The sequence below is a fragment of the Lepeophtheirus salmonis genome, chromosome 3, assembly GCF_016086655.4.
Source record: "Lepeophtheirus salmonis chromosome 3, UVic_Lsal_1.4, whole genome shotgun sequence".
Taxonomy (NCBI): domain Eukaryota; kingdom Metazoa; phylum Arthropoda; class Copepoda; order Siphonostomatoida; family Caligidae; genus Lepeophtheirus; species Lepeophtheirus salmonis.
The window spans coordinates 38,392,023-38,415,520 of NC_052133.2; the positions used below are offsets into that span (position 1 = coordinate 38,392,023).

General features: G+C 30.0%; 3 protein-coding genes and 1 long non-coding RNA gene across 7 annotated transcripts; 2 read left to right on the forward strand and 2 right to left on the reverse strand.

The window, feature by feature from the left end:
- Positions 1-1,306: 1,306 nt before the first annotated feature.
- PNPase (polyribonucleotide nucleotidyltransferase 1) lies at positions 1,307-6,400 on the reverse strand. 3 transcript variants are annotated; one of them, XM_040709197.2, is made up of 7 exons: positions 6,204-6,400; positions 5,575-6,139; positions 4,962-5,503; positions 4,009-4,903; positions 3,796-3,956; positions 2,957-3,617; positions 1,307-2,630 (listed from the first exon to the last, which is right to left on the reverse strand). In XM_040709197.2, the coding sequence occupies exons 1-7, from the start codon at positions 6,305-6,307 to the stop codon at positions 1,464-1,466; spliced, it is 4,095 nt and encodes a 1,364-aa protein (XP_040565131.1). In that variant the 5' UTR covers positions 6,308-6,400; the 3' UTR covers positions 1,307-1,463. The 3 variants fall into 3 exon arrangements, with proteins under 3 accessions (XP_040565131.1, XP_071743481.1, XP_040565132.1); XM_071887380.1 differs by having other exon boundaries at positions 5,575-6,158; positions 6,204-6,341; XM_040709198.2 differs by lacking the exon at positions 1,307-2,630 and adding an exon at positions 2,686-2,886 and having other exon boundaries at positions 6,204-6,390.
- Positions 6,401-10,420: 4,020 nt separating this feature from the next.
- Positions 10,421-12,959, reverse strand: LOC121115045 (PHAF1 protein CG7083). Its single transcript, XM_040709199.2, has 7 exons — positions 12,732-12,959; positions 12,585-12,667; positions 12,387-12,514; positions 12,153-12,312; positions 11,643-12,095; positions 11,494-11,576; positions 10,421-11,430 (listed from the first exon to the last, which is right to left on the reverse strand). The coding sequence occupies exons 1-7, from the start codon at positions 12,793-12,795 to the stop codon at positions 11,118-11,120; spliced, it is 1,284 nt and encodes a 427-aa protein (XP_040565133.1). The 5' UTR covers positions 12,796-12,959; the 3' UTR covers positions 10,421-11,117.
- A 385-nt stretch (positions 12,960-13,344) lies between these two features.
- LOC121115046 (facilitated trehalose transporter Tret1) lies at positions 13,345-17,918 on the forward strand. Of its 2 annotated transcripts, XM_040709202.2 has the most exons (7): positions 13,345-13,695; positions 13,801-13,915; positions 14,167-14,682; positions 14,735-15,153; positions 15,218-15,758; positions 15,810-16,063; positions 17,596-17,918. In XM_040709202.2, the coding sequence occupies exons 3-7, from the start codon at positions 14,451-14,453 to the stop codon at positions 17,599-17,601; spliced, it is 1,452 nt and encodes a 483-aa protein (XP_040565136.1). In that variant the 5' UTR covers positions 13,345-13,695; positions 13,801-13,915; positions 14,167-14,450; the 3' UTR covers positions 17,602-17,918. The 2 variants fall into 2 exon arrangements, with proteins under 2 accessions (XP_040565136.1, XP_040565134.1); XM_040709200.2 differs by lacking the exon at positions 17,596-17,918 and having other exon boundaries at positions 15,810-17,448.
- A 2,493-nt stretch (positions 17,919-20,411) lies between these two features.
- Positions 20,412-22,415, forward strand: LOC139905008 (uncharacterized). Its single transcript, XR_011779419.1, has 2 exons — positions 20,412-20,634; positions 20,721-22,415. It is a non-coding gene; the product is annotated as an uncharacterized lncRNA (long non-coding RNA).
- Positions 22,416-23,498: the final 1,083 nt, after the last annotated feature.

Sequence of the window (23,498 nt, forward strand, 5' to 3'; positions counted from 1 at the left end):
ATAGGGGATGTGACATTATTAGGAAGGTATGTACGACAGGGGCACCCACAGTATTATATATTTGGGGGTAGGTGGGGGATTCGTTAAAAATTTTCTTCCGGCTTCAAATTTTTTTTTATATAGAAAGAAAATCCTGTAACCCATTTTCCAATTAAATTATTTTTCTTACAAACGGATAATTTTTTCTTGATCCAAACGATATAAACAAGCAAATGAACCCTATTCATGGCAGGGTGGGCACGATTTTAAGACAAAAGACAACTATTAACACACTCATATGTTTATTTTTTAAATTGTAGAATGGTATAGTCAATGAATTAAGAGTAGTGGGGTTATTTTAAAAAATCGCCAATCTTGAAATATTGAAAGTCAAGGTATAACTTTCTTTCATAGTGAAAAAACAAAAAACAATTAATCTTTACAATGATTGATTAATTTATTGAATAACCTCACTTTCTTTCCACTGTTGAGGTCAAATTTTTAAGGACAACAAAATACTAAAATACCTGGCCAAAACAAAAATATAAAAGTACAACAACATTGTACCAATGAGTTCTTATGATAGTATAAGAACTTATAGATTGTACATAAAGTATGCTTACATAAAAATCTAGTTTATATCACATAAACATATATATCAGCTGAGCTGCCACTGTCAATTTGAATTCTGAAGCTTAGATTTATAACTTAGTTTCTTCTTATGGAATGTTTCAGTCAAATTGATGACTGAGAGAGAAACGGAGATCAGTTTTGGATTCTGCACTCAAATATAAATTCCTTTTTTGGTTTGGATCACTTAAAAAATACAAAATGGAAAAAAAAATCCTTGGAGATGCTTACTTTTTAAATATATCTTTTTTTAAATTATACATTGAATATGTTTCCATAATATAAGCTATGATTTCTCTCATAACTATAGTTCGTTTTTTTGCTTTAATTCATTTGCAACCCCCCCCCCCTAATGGTTTCCCTGAGTTATGATTTATTAATATTTATCAAGTATTCGAGTACAGCAAGAGAAAGATAGATTGTGACTGGTGAGTACGTTGGATGTAGGGCTGATTTTTTTTTTCTTTGCTTAGGGTGTCAAAGCAGCAAAAGAAGATTGTTCTTAAAGTACTCGGATTAAGGATATAGAATAGTTTTATATCTACGAAGCAACGTGGAATAATATTTTATAAATGATATTTCAACCAATAAAAAAGTCACATTCATAATTTGCATAAACTATGTAATTAAATGAATCCCTTCTTCGGCAGGTGAGACACAAACGCACAGTTTATCAATAAATATTTGCTATATGAAATTAAATAGATCAATGTCTAAAAAATAGTTTTATTAATAATACAAGACTTCTGAAAGTATACTTTTTTTAACAGAACGAGATCATATAATTTATATAACATATAAAAATTGTGTAAAGTAAATACATAATGAAATTTGTTAACTTTAGTTAAATTTTATTAAGACGAAAAGTGTCTCAATATACAATCTTTAACACGGATACGATAGGATTCTACTGAATTAAGTAAATGATCTGAGAATGTATTATTTCCTAGAGAAACTTCTTTTAACATTAGGTCCACTTCTTTATGGGAAAGTTCATTATCTAGATCCATAACCTTCAATACATTTTTTAACAATTTAATCTCAAGAGATACAATTTTGACTAAATTTTTTGTCCTCAAGATTTCCGCATATTTAGCTTTTAATTCAATCTCATCAGAGCTTACTGAATTTTCGCCTTTCCACCATTTTTTCTGTTTATCCCTTATATTCTCATGTGCGCTGATGTAATTATGACACATTTTGGAAATGTTTACTCTGAAGTCAGAATTCATCCATTGTTTCATTAAAAATGTGTATTGTTTTATTGGAACATTTTCAATAACATTGGAAAATATTATGACATCCAACAACGAATCAATGTTATCATTATCCTTAATAATACTATAAATCTTTGGGCGGCTTAACGCAAAAGAAGGAAGTTTATCGTAGTCAATCCAATCGTTTAAATAGTCAAGATTCCTCATTCGTATCAACTCTGAATACTTGTCAATAAGTAAAACAATCGATTCCCCTATAGCTTTTTGATCAATTTTTAATAGTCGTTGAATATCGATTTTTTCAAAAGGAACTAAAACTTGTCCAGGAATTCTATTTTTATCACACACAATATTCGCCACGTGATCTTCCATTATTCTTATATTGCTACACAAGAGATCCAGCATATGAACAGATTTTTGCTCATGATCAATTTCGCTTTCATAAGGACTTTCCACAAATTTGTTAAGGAGTTTGATGACTTTATTTCCTACGTTAGAAGCACTATCAACTGAATTTAAAGTGTCTAGAATACATTCAAGATCAAAATATATATCTTTTTTTTCATTTTCAATTTCTAAAGATATTATTTTAGAGAGAGGACCAGACACAAGTGGATTTAAATTTCGACAGTATTGCAATTGCATTCTGAAATATCTAAGAAAATCTTCTTTCTTCCTAAGATTGCTCAAATTAGAACATTTTGACAATAGCCTATTAATGTCTTTTATTGTGTTCTGTTTAGATGAAGAAGACCAAACGTCCATTTTGAATAGTTCCTTTGGTTTGAATGTTGGAAATGTATTCTGAAAATATATGGAATAAATATTTTTCATATTGACAAATAGAATATACGTGTACCAAGTGCAGAATATAGGCGATTAAAGTTTACTAACTCAAGATATTCAAAACAAGGTATGTTAGATTTTGTAATGTTGATTTCTCAAAAGGTATTGAATTTATTTCCTTTCAGTATTTTTCAAATATGACAAATACTATACCATTGTGAGCTAATTTTTTTTGACAAATAGTGATCCGTTACTGGGTCCATGATGTATATGACTACTTAGATACATTTCAGTAAGTACGAGATCTGTCTGGTACACAATCTATATATTTAATATTTTATTACCTTCTGCGTTGATTTTTCTTTATCCTTATCAGAAACAGCTTCAACAAATCGAGGATAATTAGTAATGGAATCTTTTCCACGATAAAGAAGACTTAGTTTAAAACCAACTGAAGCACAATCCAAGCTTTTCTTTGATAGCCATGCATTGGCAATAAAAATATCTTTGATACAAATATCCAATAATTCATCACATATTGTAGCATAGATACCATTATTTTCAATTTTGGTTATGACTGATTTATAGGGTTTATCTTCAACCAACAGAGACAGCATTGACGTTGATTTTAAATTTTCCTTGTTCTCCACAGTTTTCTTACTGATCATACTCTCATTTAATTCATTTCGTTTAGCTATTAATATTTTGTAGCGTTCGTAAAGAAAAGGTAGGTAACACTCTGAAAGGAGTGACTCCGGTTTTGTATCCTTGATCGTCATCATTTTTCCAGATAGGCCTTTCAATTCTTCTTCTATACTATTTATGGTAGATTTTGCATTGTCTAATTCAGACTGTTTTATTATATATTGATTTAAGGAGCAGTCTTGCAGGAATGATCTAACTGGTCTACTATTAACCACCATTTTATCAACATCATAGGAATTTGAGCTTGAAACGCCAGCTTGAAAGAGCGAGTCAGATGATGATTGTACCTGAATCATATCACTTCATAAAAAATATATATAAATTACAAATATATTATTAATATTTTCTTTCAGTTTTCAATAAAAAAAATATTTTGTCAACAGAACAAGTTGTCAAGTCCTACGACGATACTTCTTTATTATCTATATGTACACTAATTTTCGAACAATCTCGAGGCAAATTTGATCATTATCTCTACCTTCTTTTAGATGATGATGAGATAGATTTAACTGCTGCTGACTGAGCAACAGTTAAAGCTTTTCTCGATAGTCTTAAATTTCCTGTCACAGGATCTCTACCATAACATTTGACAAGCAACTCTTGCCCTTCTTTAATTCCAGCAGCCGAAGAATGGGAAATCTAAAAAATAAGTGAAAATCATGAAACACGTAAATCTTTAAATATGGCCTACTTTATTGGACGTGAGTTGAGAGTTTGGTATGTAAACTAATGGATATGCGGGATCGATCTGAACTTTAATACCAGATGCATTTGTTTCTAGTACATTAACTTTGTACAAAGCTCCAAATGTGAATTCAATCTCTTTTTCCTCTTTCAACGAATTATTGATTAAATCTGTTGCTTCATCTAGTGCCTCTGAATTGTGAGCAAAAATGTTCCAAGTGTCTTCACTATCCCCTGGAGTAATGCGCACTCCAGTATTTGTTGTAATGCGTCGAATATTGTAACCCGATGGTCCAATAAACTTTGACCTTTTGTTAATCGGAACTGTAATTGTATCTATTTTGGGAAGGTTCGACTTATCGATTTTGGGATGAGAAAGACAAGAGTTCATAGTTTTTAACACAGTTTTTATTCCTTCTAATCCTAAGGAAGTGGCAGCTTTAATTATATCAAAAGAAAGGCCAGGAATTTTAACATCTAATTGTAGAGCAGTAATGCCTTCACTGGTTCCTGCAATTTTGAAATCCATGTTCCCAACATAGTCTTCTTGTCCGATTATATCCAAAAGTAGTGTATGTTCCTCTTCATTTGAGTCATGTTTTCTTGATATGAGTCCAATCGCAACACCAGCTGCTGGAGATTTAATATCGACTCCTGCGTCCATGAGAGCTAAACTTCCTCCGCAAACTGTAGCCATCGAGGAAGAACCGTTAGACTCAAGAACTTCAGATGTAAGTCTAATAGTAAAAGGATAGTTTTTAGGTATCAGTGGCATCAAAGCCTTTTCAGCTAAAGCACCATGACCTAGCTCTCTTCTACCAGCCACAAAGCTACGACTAATTTCATTTGTGGCATAAGATGGAAACTCATAGTGAAGGAAAAAGTTCTTCTCCTTTATTCCTCTGAAATGTAAGCCAAATTTTAGGACTTTGAATAGATATATAAAACCATAAAATTTACCCTGTTAGCGTAGACATATAGTCATTTTTAAGAGAGGATTCAATAGAATCTAATGCTACAGTACATAGAACTTGAGTTTGTCCACGTTGAAAGAGAGCTGAACCATGAAGAGGGGCATGTAATCCCACTTCACAAGAGAGTGTTCTCATTTCACCAGGCTTTCTCCCATCTGGTCTTAATCCATCTTCAAAAATTAAATCGGATATTACAGTTTTATTTATGTCATAAAATGCACTATAAAAAATATCAGAATTTGAATTCGGGAATGATTCTTTAAGGGATGGAAGAGAGTTCTCAAGTATGGCAAACATGGCACTGTCTCTCTCAATCTTATCATGTTTCTTGGATTCATATAGATTCCTCAATTTATTTGCTGTAAGCAACTCTACACTTTGAAGAATTTCATTATTAGTATTATTTTCACTTGGATAATAAGTTAAAGCTCTTTTGGGTTGATGAATATTTGAACTCCATTCTGCAATATGAGAAGCAATCGAAGAACAACTTTGGAGGCCATATTCAACAGCATCCACAAATATATTCTGCAAATCATAAGAATTGTTTATTATATATAATGAACCTATATATTGAGAGCAAGAAAAATAAAGGATACCTCTTCCAGCACATCAGCATCCGCTTCAATCACGATAGCCTCGCCCTTTATATTTCCAGCTAAAAGAAGATTAAGTGAGCTTTCAGCTCTTTCTTTACGAGTAGGGTTGATTATTAATTGTTTACGATCATTGGAAGTACCAACACGAACTGCCCCTATAGGTCCGTTCCAAGGAATATTAGATACACATAAAGCGGCTGACGCCCCATTTATTGCTAAAACATCTGAATCGTATATTCCATCCGTAGCTATCACATTAGCCACACACTGAGTTTCATAAAAATAACTTTTAGGAAACAAAGGACGAACTGATCGATCAATAACTCGACTGATAAGAATTTCTCTTGCCGTTGGACCTAATTCTCGGCGTAAATGATTTGTGGGGATGCGTCCAGCAGCAGCAGATTTTTGTCTAAAGTCTACAGTAAGAGGAAGAAAGGATGTATTGGAGCTCGGGGACTTTTTACTAACGACAGTAACGTTCACAGACGTGTTTCCCATACATGACAATACAGACCCATCAGCGAAACGGGCGAGTCTTCCTGTTTGGAGCTCTAAAGAACCTCTAAAAAATATAAAGAACTCTTATATTTAAAAAAAAATGAATGTTACAAATGAAATGAAATTACCTTTTATCACCAAGTGGAATTGTAAGAGTCGATACTGATTTGAAATTTAGTTTTTGATAGTTTTGGAGCCGTTTAATTTTGAACCAACATCGCCACATGGACATGTTGCCACCGATCTTGGAAATTTCATAAAAGTATATTTATTTTTATAAAATCAAAATGTGAGCAACCGCACGTTATTAACAGCTGATCTTTTCATAATAAAATACTTCTTATTTAGGTATATTTATGTTATTTAACTTTCGAGATGTAATGTAACAAATAATAATACTATACTATATTTTGAATACTACATGCATGTTAGCCTTAATTAAATGATACGATCATTAATTTCAACAAGTTACTTGATTTTTTCCTTTTTTTGAATATCTCACCAAAGTTAGGATGAGTTTTCAATTATATATTTAGGATTTATTAATTGTTATTATAATCATTAATAGTAGAATAATAAATGAATAATTTAAGATACAATGGTCAATTATTGCAAGACATTGAACTTGGTCTCGAGACTTGCGACAATATTTTGAGGACAATCACAGTCAAAGACTCGAGACTTGACTTGGACTCCACAGCTAGTATATTGCAGACTCAGGAAAAGTCTTTACACTATAGGTCCTATATTAATATTATAATTATGGACTTGAAATGAGATTGAATTACGTCTGATAACTCGAAAATATTCAAGGACTTGAACACGACTTCAGATTTGATGTGGGAAGTATAAGCAGTTTTTCCCTACTCGGATTAATGCTGTGTCGTAAGCTGGAGGAGTGGAACCCACACTCCGAAATCTTTTAGTTACAGTGTTATTAAAAAAATGAAATTTACTCAATTTCTTCTACAAGTTTTGAATACTTGAAAATGGATACTGGAGGTGTTCATGAGAAGATAAAAAAATTCCAATGTAGTTTATGTTCCAATTGTTTTACATTATCCGGAAACTTGAAGAAACATATTGAAGTTGTTCATGAGAAGATAAAAAATTCCAATTTAGTTACTGCTCTAGTTGTTTTTCACAATCTGGACACTTGAAGAGCCATATTGAAGGTGTTCATGAGAAGATAAAAAGTACCAATGTAGTTTCTGCTCTAGTTCTTTTACATACTCTGGAGACTTGAAGAGGCATATCGAAGGAGTTCCTAAGAAGATCAAAAAATTCCTATGTAGCTTCTGCTCTAGTTCTTTTACATTCTCTGGAAACTTGACTAAGCATATTGAAGGTGTTCATGAGAAAAAAAAAAAAAATTCCAATGTAATTACTGCTCTAGTTCTTTTACACGCTCTGGACACTTGAAGATCCATATTGAATGCGTTCATGAAAAGATAAAAAATACCAATGTAGTTACTGCTTTATTTCTTTTACACGGTCAGAATTCTTGAAGGGGTATTATAAGACTCATCATAAGTAGACTTATCCAAGTGCAAATTATCAAAAAAGCAAAATATATTTATACATAAGACTAAGTAGGAAAATATATAATTTATGCCTATTTATTAAATAAAATGCATTATATTTCCTTTTATCTTCAATGATGGTGTGATTTGTCAAAAGGTCAAAGTGGGCGTTCCCATTGTGTTTACAACTTTTAATTCAGTAAAAATATAATTACAATGCTATTTAAGTCAAAGAAATAAATTTATTCATAAAAATTAAATATTTATATTCATAACTGAATGATGACTAAATTTATTATTACGCAAATGTTGTATATTATTCTACCAAGGTCCTTCGAGAGTTAAGAAGACTTGTTTGTGATTAAAGTCATCAACTTTTCTACTTTTAACAATCCCACTAGATTCAACAACTATCTTTACAAATATTGGGATATTAACGTACTGATACTTTTATATATCCAGTAATGCGCATAAGTATTGGCACCCCACATATTTTTTGGGGTTTTCCTATGATATTTTAATATTCCATGTTATATATTGGGCCGAAATAAATATTGCTTATTAACAAAATACTAAATAATGTTTTTTAGATAGATTTTCATCAATATTTAATAGCTTATTTAGATACTAGTATGTGCAGAAGTATTGACACCTTTAAAAGTTTCGGCTATTTTCATGGTCAGTTCTTGATATTTGTTGTATTTTTTTTCATCCGAGTCTAGAATATCACTTTTACTCAAACAATAGATCAGGAGAGTTGAGAGCTTCTATAATCTGAGTACTTTAAATCCTCACTTGATAACTTTTTTTATATATGATAAACTACCTGGTATAGCTAAGACCAACGAACATTGTCTTCAAGTCAGAGGGAAGATTGCTCAATTTTTTAAGCAAAGCAGTGAATACTAATCAATTTCCAAGAAATTAGATGTTCCTGAATCAACTGTTCGGAATATAGTCAAGAAATATGGATAAGTTTGTAATCGTAAAAGAACCGATCGGCCATCAAAGCTATCTCCTCACTTGCTGAGAAAAGTGGTCAAGGAAGTATAAATTAACCCCAGAACAAATACCAAGGTGATTTTATATGATTGAAACTAGAAGGGAATTGTTGTTTCACGAAGAAGGAAATCTAGAATACTTCCCAAAGAAGTTCATAGGAGACGTCAAAGAAAGACACCATTACTCAAACCCCGACACCTTAGATCAAGATTAAAGTTTGCCATAGAACACTTGGAGAAGGATATGACCTTTTTAGTCAACAGTACTGTGGTCAGATGAAATAAAAATCGAGTTTTTTGGTCACAGCTCTATTCAGTTCGTTTGGAGCAAATCTGGAGAGGCCTTCTCTCTTCGTAAAACGATACCTACATTAAAACAAGGTGGTGCATCAATCATGCTTTGGGGCTCCTTTTCTTCCAAGGTACCTGGAAGGCTTGTCCGAGTGAATGGTAAAAAGAAAAAAGATTAGGTCAATATTTTAGGCGAAAATTTGAAATCCTTTGCGAAAAAATTAGGCCTTGGTGGTAAGATGTTATTCCAACAGGAAAATGAACCGAAGCATTCCAGCAAATTTGATTCTTCGTGTCTTCAAAGGAGAAAGATTTAGGTTTTGTACTGCCCTTCTTTCAATTCAGACCTCAATCCTATTGGAAATCCTTGGGGTGAGTTAAAAGAACAGGTTCATGCCAGAAACCCCAAAAATATTCAAGAGTATTGAAGAGTGGCAAAATATTCTTTCTACAAGTTGTTTGAACTTAATTGTAAATTAAAATAAATGATCATAAATTATAAATAATAATATTTATTATTATTATCATTTTATCCTATCGGGTTTTTTTTGTTTGTTAATATAATAGATTATATAAGAAAAATTGTAGTGTGCCAATACTTATGGGCATGACTATATATGTATATATATCAAGGAAATTACCCCGAGAAGGATTGAACTTTGAACATAGAATGACTTGATTGAGAGTTCAATAATAATACCATAGAATATGTACTCTGCAGTTTTATTAGCTCATATTAGATCTCACAATACTCTCCCAAGGATATATGATAAAGGTAATGTATAAAATGATACATGTAAATTAGTCATAAAAATAAAAGTATGTACCAACATGAAATAAAATCAGTAATGGTAAGAGAATAAAATAAGTAGTATTCCATTCTAATACAAGACTCTTAGATGCAGATTCTGACCTAATGATCCCTCGTTACTGAGTTTATAGGATGATCCAAATTTAATTTGAAAATCTGACCGTGCTTTGACAAAACTTTGAAGTGGCCGAGGTAGGGTTTATAGGTTTTTTTATAATAAATACGTAAGAAACTTGCCTCAGAGATTTGATTGCAAGATTCCACTCTTCTAGGAGGCTCAGGAAGGATTATAGGGAGTGCGTGTTTTTTTTAAATAAAGGTCATATGAGAAAAATGTGAAAGTTCAAAAATAAGTATATATATATTTATTATCAAAATAAGATTCGAAATTAAATTCAAATTTTTAAAACGAGCCTCATACATTTATCTCTATCCCACTCACGGTAAAATCAGACATAGACTCAGTTTAAACTTATCCTTATCTCTTCCCAGATTATTATTTGAGCTCCGTTGTAATCCATTTTACATTAAGTCCCTCAATAGACAATAGTTAAGGCTACCCTGGTTAGATATATATATATAAATAAACTTTTCTCCCTTTCTTTGCAAAAGTTAATTTACTGTTGAGATATCACATGTTATTATAACCTTAGGCTTAAAAATGGTTAAATCTAAACACTTATCTTCTAAAAGGAAAAAAAAAGAAGTATACAGATAAAGTAAATTAAAATATTTATTGATAACTTATGTTGTCAATTTAAGTTAAATTACAAAGACAAGAACAAAAAATAATTCCCCTTTTATTAAGTATTTTAAAATATCTAATACTTAAGTGGGCAGTACACTGGTGAACAAAAAAAAAATCACCAAATAAAACTAACTAAAATTAAATGAATAAAAAATAACAGAACAGTAAATGTATAAAAAGATTTCACAAAATTTAAAATGGATATGTTACTTATTTAAAAAATTCGGTCGTTTTTTATTCTAAATTCAAGAATCAAGAAAAAAATCTTCAAGATAAATAAATACACAAGAAACAATTACATACATTAATAATTATTTTGAATCATAATTTGGCATAAGTTAACTATTAATTTGATAAATTTATAACTGACTCAACAGATCAAAATTTGATTTCTTGAACAGAAAGAAAAATTAAATACTTTAGTAGAACAAATATTTTTTGAAGTTTTTCATGGTATGTTTTCTGAAGGTAATTTTTTTTTGTTATTTATATATTTTCAAAGTAAATTAAAAGAGGGCAAAGGGAAAAGGTACAATGTCTATAATATGTATTTGAATATACATATAAAATAAATCAAGGCATTTAAATATAAAACTATTTTAAATACAATCATCATAAAAGGGCCTGTACCCAGAACTTTCAAATAACTTCTTCACTTTGTGTATGTTTCAAATGGAATGAATCTGCAGTAAACGAAGCTTTCTCTCAATCAATTGTTGAGCACTACAATATAATGTTACTGAAGCTAAATGACCGTTCGGCATGACTTCAAATATTACATCTTGATAACCATAACAAAATGTTGAGCCGAATGGATTAGTCGTATTTGTTGAAGAGGCTCTATTTAAAACTACAGGGCGCTCAGATGGGTTTACTTTGCTAGCAATTGTGTCCCATCGGGAAAAACTAGACACAACAATAGGCGTATCTCCCTCATAACGATCTCTTGATAAAGGTAGCTCAAATTGGCAGCGATAATACCTAATGAATAAATAGTCAATGAGTAAAGAAATCTCAATTTATCCATGATAGATTGGTACAAACATGTTAAAATTGTAATGTCCCGGATAATTGGTATGTAAAACAAACTTCTTCACACTATTGCTCTTGGCGTCAAATAAAATATCCTAGATTGATGAAATAAAAATACTCATGAGCAAGAACAAAAAGACGGACGCATTCGTGATACTTACAAAACCCATCGTAAAATAATTGTAGAAATAGTCGGATTTTTGAGCAGAAATTTTACGATGTGCATTTGGCGAATGTATTTTCATTTTGTCATCAGATTTATAAAAGACCTTTGCTGGTGCACCTAAAGCCGATAAGACATCTTGGACGGAATCCCCAAAGTACACCTCTTTAATGACAGACATTCTTTCTGAAAAAGTAGCTGGAGGTTCTTCAGTTATAGAAGAAGGAGTAGCTACCAGGCGTATCCTCATACCCAGGGTTTTAGAGCCTTTACGAATAATTTCCACCCCTAAATGATTCACTGAAGGATAACGAGGCATGGGAGATTGAGGCGCTTCCGTTTTGGATATATCATTTCCGCAATATAAAGACATTCTGGATACACGAGGAGATTCTCCTACAGGGAACTGCAAACGGCCTAGTTCACGTCTGATTCCTCCATAACTACTTGGCTATATTAAAAATCAAACAATTAGTTTGATTTTAAAATTAATTAAAAAAAAATCTACTTGGAATTCAGTTCCAGCCGGAAATTCAAATGAAAGACCTCTGAATGTTAGAGTAAAAACTTTTTTTTCATCGTCATATACTCCAGGATGAGTAGCTCCAAATGATTGATCAATTTGTTCGATGGTTGGAGTCACTTCAGGACAATTAAATAAATGATCTCTGCGAAAACAAAATAAAGAGTTGAATATATTACGTATATATATATATATATTTTAACTGGAGTAATTTATTACCCGTATTTTAATCTCAAAAGAGTCAAATCATATACTTGAATAATTTTTAGACGTTGGCTCACTGGATCAAAAACTAATTTGATTCCGTCATTAGTTAGATTTACAATTAGATCAACTCCAAGAGGATTCTGAAAAAAATAAAAACAGGGAAAAAAAGATATTAAACAAACGCTTGATCCATTAGTACAATATGATTACCTTTTCACTATAAAGTATTTCCACGGATTTGATAACTCCGACCATATGCTGAATTATAGCGATTGCATTACTAAAATGCATCCCTGGAAATTGAAAAAGAGAGGATGAAATGTAATAAATGGTAGAAATAAATGTCTTAAACAATACCCAAGATCAATTCAACATTATCACTGATGAGTCCATACTCTGGAACGACTTCTAAATCGAGCATTCTATTTATTTACAATACAAAAAAATCTAATTACGCCTTTTCTTAGTTAATAATAAATAAAAATCTTTCTTTCTTTGCAGTTTCAGCTTCGACGTTCTTTTCCTTTCTTTCTTTTGTAACTCTGTTTCTGTCATTTACAACATAGCCATTTTCAAGGTGACTATATATAGTCCTCTTGGCCATTTTCCTTTTTTGACGCACAACAAAGGAACACTCTCGCCAGACTCAGCCTTTAGACACCTTATATTTGATGTAAACTTATTTACACCTCATAATGATAATGAAATCTTTGTATTTTGAAATAACATTGAAGGAGATGATAAATGTACCATGTATTTATGTTATATATCCTCATTATACATCAAATTAAAGTATATATGTATCAATAAAAATATTTTTCAAATATATGCAAAGTCAAGTCATATTGTAATTTCATATTGCTAAATATATATATATATTATCCGAATCACTTAATCTCTTAATGGAAACAGCCCAAAATGATATGGTAGTTATCCAGTTACGTCACCCATTCTCTTCAACTGTTAGGCTATTTATTTTTTTAGCTGTATTTTATAGCAGTATTGGAAGAGTTTAACAAGAAATATAATAATTAATAACATATCATGTCCATGACCACAATGACAATGGCTTTATCTCTACTGGTAAAGCGATATTTAAATCAAAGTCAACTCTTTAATAATATACCTGCTTCCATAAATCGAAATCAGATTTTTTTAAATATTCCGTCGTTTCCATGAGCTTAGTTTTATAGTTAACATATTATATGTTTCAATTTAAAGTATATTAAGCAGTTATAAATCTAGATTTACTTAGAAGCGTCATTGAGGAAAACAAGAAATTACAGGAGTTGAATCACTAAAAAATAGAAAATCATCTTAGGTAATTTAATACAATAAATTATTATTTTAAAACTAAAGAATATTGAAGAAAAAAACTTATTTAATTGTAATTATTGATATAACTCGTATTTTTTCTTATCCATAGGACCTTAAAAATTTCAACATCATCTGAATGGGACCTAATTTTTATATACTCAGACTAAAATTTCAATTTTGTACTCAAGAAGTCTCAACATTTGTTGTAGATTGCTAATTGGCTGGTAATTATAATCAAGTGTGAAGTAATCTGTGGTCATTGGCTTATTTATTTATTTAAATTATTTTTTGCCCGAATATGATTTATTTTCTCTAAAAGATTACCAAATAATATATTTATCTATTAATTTATATTATATTTTGACAAAATATGATTTATTTTGTAAAAGATCAGCAAATAATATAATTATTGATCAATTTATATAATATTTGATGTTATATGCACAATATAATTAATGTTATTATTTCTTTTTAGGATGTCATAAGAAATTCTTTAGATTATATATATTTCTTGGGTCTCTTCTGTGGATTGTACTGTAGATATCTTTCTTATTATAAGACGTCTTTTCTGAAAAAGTATCATATATATTTTTTTATGCTGGATAATATCACATTTCATTACTTTAATCTTTATATGGGCGTTTTACCTTGTACATCAGTAATTATCTGATAAAAACATTAAACGAAGTGTCGTTAATATAATTAATCTATAATTTGTAAGCATTGAACTTTTAATACATACATATAGTATATCCAAGTATGGAGGATACAAACAATGCTGTAAATGTTGAAATTCGTTCATCGAACGGATTTCTATACCAACTTTTTACTGCTTCAATTGCATCACAAGCTGCGCTTCTCATGGGCTGTAGTTTGGGTTGGTCAAGTCCCGTAATCGTATTATTAAGTAAATCAAAGGATGGATTTGTTCTCAGCAAGTCAGAAGAGGGATGGTTGGCCTCCATATTATTCTTTGGTGCCATAGCAGGAGGTAAATATCTATTCACTTTTGAACAGGATTAAATCATCCTCATTTTCCTTAGGTCCTTGCGCTGGATACCTGATTGACAAATCTGGTCGAAAATTGGCGTTAGGAGTCAATGCTGTATTGTATGCATTGTCTCTTGGAGTTATTGTATCTGCGCAATATAAGTGGATGCTATTTGCAGGACGTTTTTTAAATGGTGTGTCATGTGGGTTTACTTCTATTAGTGCCCCAACTTATATCTCAGAAATTTCTTCAGCGAGTAATCGAGGGAAACTAGGAATAATGTTTCAAATTATGGTTACCATTGGAATTCTTCTAATAAATGTTATAGGATTGATTGAAAGTTGGCGTTGGATTACTGTTTCTATTATTATAATGGATTCCATATGGTTATTTTTTCTCTATTTTATTCCGGAATCCCCAGTTTATCATCTGATAAATAACAACGAACCTTTAGCAAGGAGCGTTCTTCAGGTATTATACTTTTTTAGTATAATGGATCTTATTTTTGTTCAAACTATACTTGATTCTTTTTTAGAGATTAAGAGGTGATGAAGATATTGAAGAAGAAGTTAATGTGCTGAAGAATGTGGTTGCATCATTAAATGAAAAGGCAGCCTTTTCTGATTTGCTTAAATCTTGTAACTTGAAGCCACTTCTTATAAGTATATTGGTGATGATGGGTCAACAGGCTTCTGGAATAAATGCTGTTCTATCCTACAGCGAATCCATATTTAAATCTGCTCATACCAATTTAAAGCCTTTGGCGGAAACAATTATAATGGATTTAGTCATGGTTATAGCTACTTTTTTTGCTGCAATCGTTAGTGATAAGTTAGGGAGAAGGGTATTGCTACAAATATCTGGTTCTTCCATTATATTAACATTATTTACTATTGGAACCTACTATTTTTTGGATTCTCATAACTACGCAATTGCTAAAACAATTCGTTGGTTGCCTTTGTTATGTTTGAGTCTTCACGTTATCTCATTTTCAATGGGATATGGTCCAATTCCTTGGCTTCTTATGTCTGAAATATTTGCACCTGAAGTTAAAGGGTTTGCGAGTGCCATTGCTAGTAAGACTTATTTTTTCTCTTATAAGCTTCTGTTTTAACCGATATTTATAGGTGGCTCGAATTGGGGTATGGGGTTTCTTGTCACTTTGACATTTCCTATTTTATCTGATCTAGTTGGACAGTACATGGTCTTCTTTATTTATGGATCTATTATGATCATTTTATTAATTCTGTCAATTGCATTCGTACCGGAAACCAAAGGGAAAACATTGGATGAGATTCATAGATTATTCAAGCCAAATGAAGTGCCTCAAAATGACGAAGAAGGAGTTGAAGAGGAGAGGGAGGAACTGAACGAGGACGATGTTAGTGAAAGCGATCTTTTACTGAATACATGAAATTTAATCAGTATGTAATTGTCAAATATTCTGTTATTGCTCCTCATGTTTTTATCAGTTATTGACAATTCAAATCTGATTATATTTTGTGTATACTTTTGACTGCTGCATTTCTTTATTAACTAATAGTTTAAAGTAGGGGCCCCTAACCTTTTTTGTTCGACTCACAGGTTTCATAAAAAAAATATTTTTACGGACCAGCATTCATTTTATATTATGTCTTAATCCTTAATGACACAATGCTCATATGCACCAGTTTTTTCTAGATATTTTATTTTTTGAAGTTTATATTATATGTGATTATTACAAAGGTTAAATAAGAACTCAAATAATGAATAATAACTCAACCCTTAAATAAGTTTTTTTGACTTGAAAATTATTTTATCAAGTAAAGAAACGTTTCATAGAAGTAATATAACGGAAAAAAAAGATTGCTGATTTATTTTCTTTCTAATTACCTACTTAGCATGTTTGCTGATACAAAATCTTACAAATATCTACTCACACTTACCAAAAGGTTTTTTTTTTAATTTAAAAAACTTACAATTTGACACATTTTTATTGAATATTATATATCAAAAGGTGTTTTTTTGGTGTGTTGCATATCAAAAAGTATTTAATAGTTTAACTATATTTTTCCTTATATTAAATACAGTGTCAACGGCCCTGAAATGCAAAGCTCATTTTATCAAAATAGGCAATGCCGTATATCTGAGTCTTTTAGATATCCTGCACAGTAGTCGCTATATAAAATTATCTTCCAACTGATAATAAGTAATAAAATATTAAAATTCAAACGTTCTTGACGACACAGAAGTTGAGGGATCCCTGGTTTATAGAAACATATTAATATTTTATATGTCAAACTTTATTTACATTATCTACAAGTTTATTATTTCGTGATAACAAAACCAAAGAATTTAATTATTTAATAATATATTTATTACGTTTCGTTTCGTTCTTATGTAGGACTCAAGTCCAGTTGAGTCCTAAAACGTATAAAGTTTGGTCTTTGAAAATGTAACTCAACTGTATTTTTTGTTTTGTATTTAATCAGTTCTTGAACTGACAGTCTGAAGGACGGACGGTCTGAAGACCAGTCCTAATACTGGACTAAACCAAATAAATAAGGACCGAAACAACACTAATTACAAGTATTTACGTCATCAAGGGCGTCCGCTGGGGGTGAGGTGGAGGGCTGCATCTCTTCCCCCCCAAATGAGAGAATCTCTGCTTTTTACTAGAAAATTTAATACTTGAATTTTTTTGTGAATAGCTGTGGATTTTTGAATTTTTTTTCCAAAAATTGTAATTTTTCGATTAAAAAAATTACCCCCAAAAAAAAAAAAAAAGTTAAATAAATATATATGATCCTGCGGACGCCTCCGGTCATTGTTTATTGATAAGTAGACATTACATAACTATGCTTTATTTGAATTAAGAAATGCAGTAGCTCTTTTATTAAATATATTTTTTTTTTTATAACTAATATGCGATAGAAATGATCCCATTATAATGACATTTTATCTTATTGATATGTAGTTGTATATATTTGAGTTATTTTTTTATCAATTTTTTATTTAATCATGTTGTAAATAATTGATATATTTTATATATGGAAGTATATATTTTATTTTTGTTTCTTAACGAGGAAGTTAAATCCAAAGGAGATGCAATGAGCTAAGGTAAAATATTGTTCTGTTTGATAATTAATCGTTGTCCAATCTTTTTTAAATACATGTACTATACCTAATTAAACAAATGATCTTACAATACATTTTCGTGATTAGTTTGTTACTTGAAATAAATTCAATTTAATTAATATTTGTAATGTATTATTGTATATAGATATAACTTAAAATGAAGCAGTTTTCTCTAATTTGTGTCAAACGTCATAACAACAGCTTTGTCATGACTCACTCATGAGACAAAACCCCCAAAAAATTAGTGAGTTATTATGTACAGGGCTTAACATTAATCTTTTTCCTAACCTGTCCTTTAGCACAGATGATTAATATTTTTTTACCTGTTCTACTAAAAAAAATGTACTAAACTTTGATTTGAATAGTACTTCAGAGGAAGTTATAATCCATGTTATTATTTGTTACGTTTAATTGTAATAACTGTTTTTACACTTTTAACGTATTCAATTTTATCGTAATTTGATAGAATGAGTCTGAAAGAAAACATTTTTCATATGGCAAATTTTATTCGAAATTTATATTCATTAGGTTCTGTGGCCTCTTAAAATATGGTTGAATACCCTCCGCCTTTAGATTGGTCCCGGGGTAGTGTGGGATTGCTAAAAACTACCACCATTCATCTAATACAATTGACACTACCTCCAGGACACTGGCCAATCCAAGGGCGGAGAGTATTCAACCATATTTTAAGGGACCCTAAGCTATTTATCCCCCCTTCCTCCTATATTGCAATAATATACCTTACACTTGAAGGTACTCCCTTGGGGATTTGAACAAACAAGTATGTTGAGATATTTGTCATAAATAATATTAAGCGAATTTATAACTTGTTATTATTCATCATGAAGTTTGAACAAAGTACGGCCAATTTTCCCCGGGTAATTTTCTGCTCACGATATATTCTGCCTTAATATAGTAAAATCATAGTAACAACCTATTTTTTGAGGTGAAACCTAATAATTATGCACCATAGACAACTTCTTACACTCATTGAAGGCACTTACTTGATAAAGTGCAGATAATTTAATAATATTTAATAAAAAAGTTTCTTTTGAATTGAAAAGTTTTATAATTCACTTTGTATATAAATTCAATTGTTTTCTACCATCTAATATACAATTTTTGTTGTTGGGATATATGTATGTATAATACCAGCAGCAACAGCTGACTTGAGAGTGTTTTTTTACACCTGTTCACATAACTTGAGCACTCTAACAGTATTCTATCTTTGCACACACTTTATAATATAACGGAGATGGGGATTTGACTTGAGTTCAAATCAAACACTACAGGACTTGATATCATTTTATCAAATTTTCTAGTGGATATACATAAATTTTTTACCGGAAAAATAGAGTATTTTTCAACTTCATTTATTTTTTTTGCCAATGTTTTAATTTTATAGATTAAAAGCAAAGTTAGATCAGTCCATGAAAAACACAAGTCCACAAAATTTTACTTTTTCAAAAATATTTTGAATTCCATTTTCACATATAAATAGTACTTCAAACGCTAATTATGAATCTGTTATTTAAGCCATGGGACACGTAAATGATTATTTAACTTTTCATTTGAAGTAGATTTTGCTTTTAAGGCCTTTGTTTAAAATCACGTTTTTTGAGTATAATTTCGATTCAGAGCCATGTTTTGAAATTAAATAACTATATAGATGAAAATTTAAGGTAGTAACAATTGATAAAAAATATTGCAGTATTCAAAAAAATAAATTATTTATTTAATCATCTTGAATATAGTTCCATCAAAAGCTGTTTGATCATACAAAAATCAAGTAAAATGAAGGATCCTATTTGAAGCCAATATTTTACACATTTTTCATTCAATTTTATTATATAATAGCAAAAACTAAATAATTAACCATCTATTACAACTTTGATTTTTTCAGTTTAATTTTTTATTTTCTTATATGATATTTAATATTTATGCAATGTAAGGCTGCGTGAAAATGTTTCGAAATTGATATATAATTAAGTCAATTAGGTTTTTAAGTAATTGTAAGAAGCAATGAATATTTTAAAGGTCAAAAATTTCAGAATTTAAATATAAATATGTCGATTAGATGACTTAATCTGTAATAAATACTAATCAAATACATTTGTTATGAAACATATTTAAATTGGGGTTAATATTCCTATCTCTAAAATATTTGACGCGATAGTTTTAGGTGTTTAGGTCATAATACTAAATACTTTTAAGTGAAAAATGGAATCCAAAAGAAAGGATTCCATTTTTCACTTAAAAGTATTTCTGATACTCGAGACCGTCTGCAACTAGACGGTCTGGAGGATCAGAAAACGGGTTTCTCTATCGGGATCCCATTTCCGAGAGATATATCTATCATTTTCTTCTATTAATAACAGGATCAACAGTGAAGGTATTTTCAACACTGAAGAAAATGACACTGTTTCCATGATATTTAAGATCATTCTGGCTTTTTGTTTGTCTAGCTCAGTCATTTTTGATCTTGGAATAGCTTCAAAGGCCTCTCTAATTGTGCTAATTGTCCGACTATCTCGAAAAAGTCGAGACCCTTTTCTTTCTAATCCAATAATATATTCTTCGCTTTGTAAAGTTATTTCCTTCCTTATTAAAAGGTTGCAATAATTGAATTTCAACTATCCATTGTTTCCAATTTCAATATAGAAAGATAAAGTATGACGTACGGGCAAACATATACAATGAACCCGTCGTTCTTGATTACAAAATAATTCTTGCTCTGCCTCTCTTGTTTCCTGACTGCTGACTTCTAAGAATGGATTGATAACACAGTCTGGTACTATTAGCTCTATAAAAGTCCTGAAAAAATTGTTCAGACATGTATGTATCTTTGCGACTCATGCAGGATAGCAGGATACACTTGAAGGTGATAATCTGATATTTTATTTTCTTTATCTAATACACAGCGGATTGGAAACTGGTAAAGTTCAAGGCGAGCTAAATTTCGTTACTTACACTTGGAGAGGATGGTGGAGGTAACAGGTCTAATTTTGAAATGATTGGTATATTTTCCTTGCAACGAGAAATTACTTTAATTGAATTTTGTGAATATATCCTACAATAAGCAAAATCATCCTTGATGTTTTCAAATCATCACAAACCTCAGTTCTAGATTCGAAAAAAGAATAAAAAAGTTTAAGGAAGATTCCCTTTACTAACCATGTAACTTCTGCGTGTAGGAATAAACATTAAAACTTTTCATCATTATCAAGACAAACCTGTCGGAAAAAGTCTGGAATTGAGGGAATTGGGATAAGTGTCCTCCATGACGCCCTAAAACTGGCCCTGCGGTCCATATGAATTACTCTTTTTGTTTTATATTCTTAGCTAAACACGTCGTTACCTTTATTGTATATTGCAACCTTTAGACCAAAACAGGGGAAGGCCCAACATCAGTTGGTAGCTTGCTAATTAAAAAGTCAACATCTGTTCAAAAAAAATTAATTAGTTTTCTAAAATCCATAGCTATCTACAATAAATTAAATTTTTTGAATTTTTTTTCGAAAATTAAATCATAATTATTAAATTTTCTGGAAAAATGTCAAAAAGAAAATAAAAAATATTAAATTTTATCAAAAAAAATTTCAAAAATCTGTAGCTATCTATAATTTTTTTTCCAAATAGACTGGTATTTACAAAAAATTTAGTTCTTTGAAAAAAAAAATCGATAAAAATTTATAGATCTACAAAGTATAAAATTTTTATCTTCAAACTTATAGGTATAAAATATTTTTAATATTCATTGAAAATTTAAGTTTTAAAGTATGAATATTAATCAATAATGTTAAAATTAAAATTGATGTAATCTCATTACATGTCTTGGTTTAATTTGATGAAATTAGTGATTATCTTATAACTTTTATTTATTCTCGATAGTGCATTAAAAGATTTGGATTTAAAATGAATAACTTTATAGTTTTTTTCAAATTAAACATTTCATTTTGTATCACCTAAAATAAATATATCGTAACCATATTAAATCAAGATTTATCTGATTCATATTTTAAAAAAAATAATATTTATAAATGAATCAACTTTCAAAATGATGGTTAAAAAAAAAAATTCGATAATTCAACAAAAATTATTAAATTTTTGGAAAAAAATTTCAAATATTAAATCCTTGTGGAGAAAAAAAATCAAAAATCGTCAGCAAAAAAAAACAAAATTGATTTTTTTTTTTAGAAATTTGGGATATTTTGGGGGAGGGGCTACATCCCACTTCCTGTGGACGCCCCTGTGTCAATGAAGTACACTGTATATTTTTGGTATAGTGAACTATACGCCGTGCAAAAAATCAAATGTTTGTTACATGAAGCTCACAACGTGCACTAGATTGATCTTTTTTTATATGTTTGTAATTCTCTGTCTTTTATGGGGTTTCATTGTGGATATGGTGGAACGTTTTAACCATACAACCAAGGGAAAGAAGAGGAAGAAGAATAATAGGGTGACAATTAATTACGCATGAGAATGTATTGGATGTGTCTAACATGTTTATACAACACTATGATGATTATTATGTGCTCACGGCATTCACAACAAGAGAATGGGGATATTGTGTATTATGTATTATGTTGGAATTTGAAAAAAAAAGAAGCAAAGACAGATATTTACAGGGTGTACCATGTAAATTAACACTACATTTTAACTAAGCAGGGCCGTCCTCAGTGGGTGGGCTAGAAGGGCTGTCGCCTCTCTATCCAATTTAAGGAAATTGTCCTTTTTACTAGAAAGTAAAATATTTGATTTTTTTTTGCAAAAAAATTAATTTTCTGTCAATAACTATGGGTTTTTGAAATTTTTCTCCAAAAATTTTTATATTTGAAATGTAATTTTGAAGTTAGCTGTAGATTTTGTAATTTTTTTTTCCAAAAAAATTATTTTTTGAGGACAGCTATAGATTTTGGAATTTTTTTTCGGAAAAATCTGATTTTTTGTCAATGGCTGTGGATTTTACATTTTTTTATACAAAAAAAATTAATGATTGAATTTAATTTTTTTTTTAATGGCTGTGGATTTTTGAAATTGTTTCCTAAGAATTTAGTTTTTCAAATTTCTTTCCAAAGAATTTAATTTGTCAAATTTCTTTCCACAAAATTGAATACTTGAAAGTCAATTTTTCAATTATTTAAAGAAAAATTAAATATTGGAAATTTAATTTTTCAATTTAAAAAAAAAAAATTTACAAATTTTTTTCCAAAAAAAAATATTTTAAGGTTTTTTTTTCAAAAAATTCCAAAACTAAGCCCCCTCCTCCCCCAAAAAAAAAAAGAAAAATCGTGTAGAACCCCTTCTACAGATTTTCAAAAAAAGAATTCTAGATTTGTCCAAAAATATTATTATATATTTCACGTTGAAAACTGTTCTGTACTTTTGCCAAAAATGATACAAACGAAATTAACAACAGCTGTATTCAATTTGTCAAAGCGACTAAAGAATGCAATATCATCAATGTCTAAAAGAAAATATAAGTAATATTGTCAAAAAATCCTTAGAATATATCGTTATATTTATTATTTTTGTGTCGTGTTTTCAATATAATATTTGTTAAGATTATAATTTGTTTTAAAAAATGTGAGGTAGATCAATCTTTCTGCAAATTTGTATATTCACATTTTTAGAAATGTTAAACACAATAAATTTAGCATTTTTTTTACCCTAATTTATTTTTGTACACATAAAGT

Bases quoted from the DNA above. Each gene is read 5' to 3' on its own strand.
- LOC121115046 (XM_040709200.2), top strand. From the start codon at position 14,451: ATGGAGGATACAAACAATGCTGTAAATGTTGAAATTCGTTCATCGAAC. The intron at 15,154-15,217 runs GTATTATACTTT...ATTCTTTTTTAG, and splicing joins TAGCAAGGAGCGTTCTTCAG to AGATTAAGAGGTGATGAAGA. The intron at 15,759-15,809 runs GTAAGACTTATT...CGATATTTATAG, and splicing joins GTTTGCGAGTGCCATTGCTA to GTGGCTCGAATTGGGGTATG.
- PNPase (XM_040709197.2), bottom strand. From the start codon at position 6,307: ATGTCCATGTGGCGATGTTGGTTCAAAATTAAACGGCTCCAAAACTAT. The intron at 3,618-3,795 runs GTAGAGATAATG...TTTTTTATGAAG, and splicing joins TCATCATCATCTAAAAGAAG to TGATATGATTCAGGTACAAT. The intron at 2,631-2,956 runs GTAATAAAATAT...ATATATTTTCAG, and splicing joins AAGAAAAATCAACGCAGAAG to AATACATTTCCAACATTCAA.
- LOC121115045 (XM_040709199.2), bottom strand. From the start codon at position 12,795: ATGCTCGATTTAGAAGTCGTTCCAGAGTATGGACTCATCAGTGATAAT. The intron at 12,313-12,386 runs GTAATAAATTAC...TTGTTTTCGCAG, and splicing joins CTTTTGAGATTAAAATACGG to AGATCATTTATTTAATTGTC. The intron at 11,431-11,493 runs GTTTGTACCAAT...TTTATTCATTAG, and splicing joins GGACATTACAATTTTAACAT to GTATTATCGCTGCCAATTTG.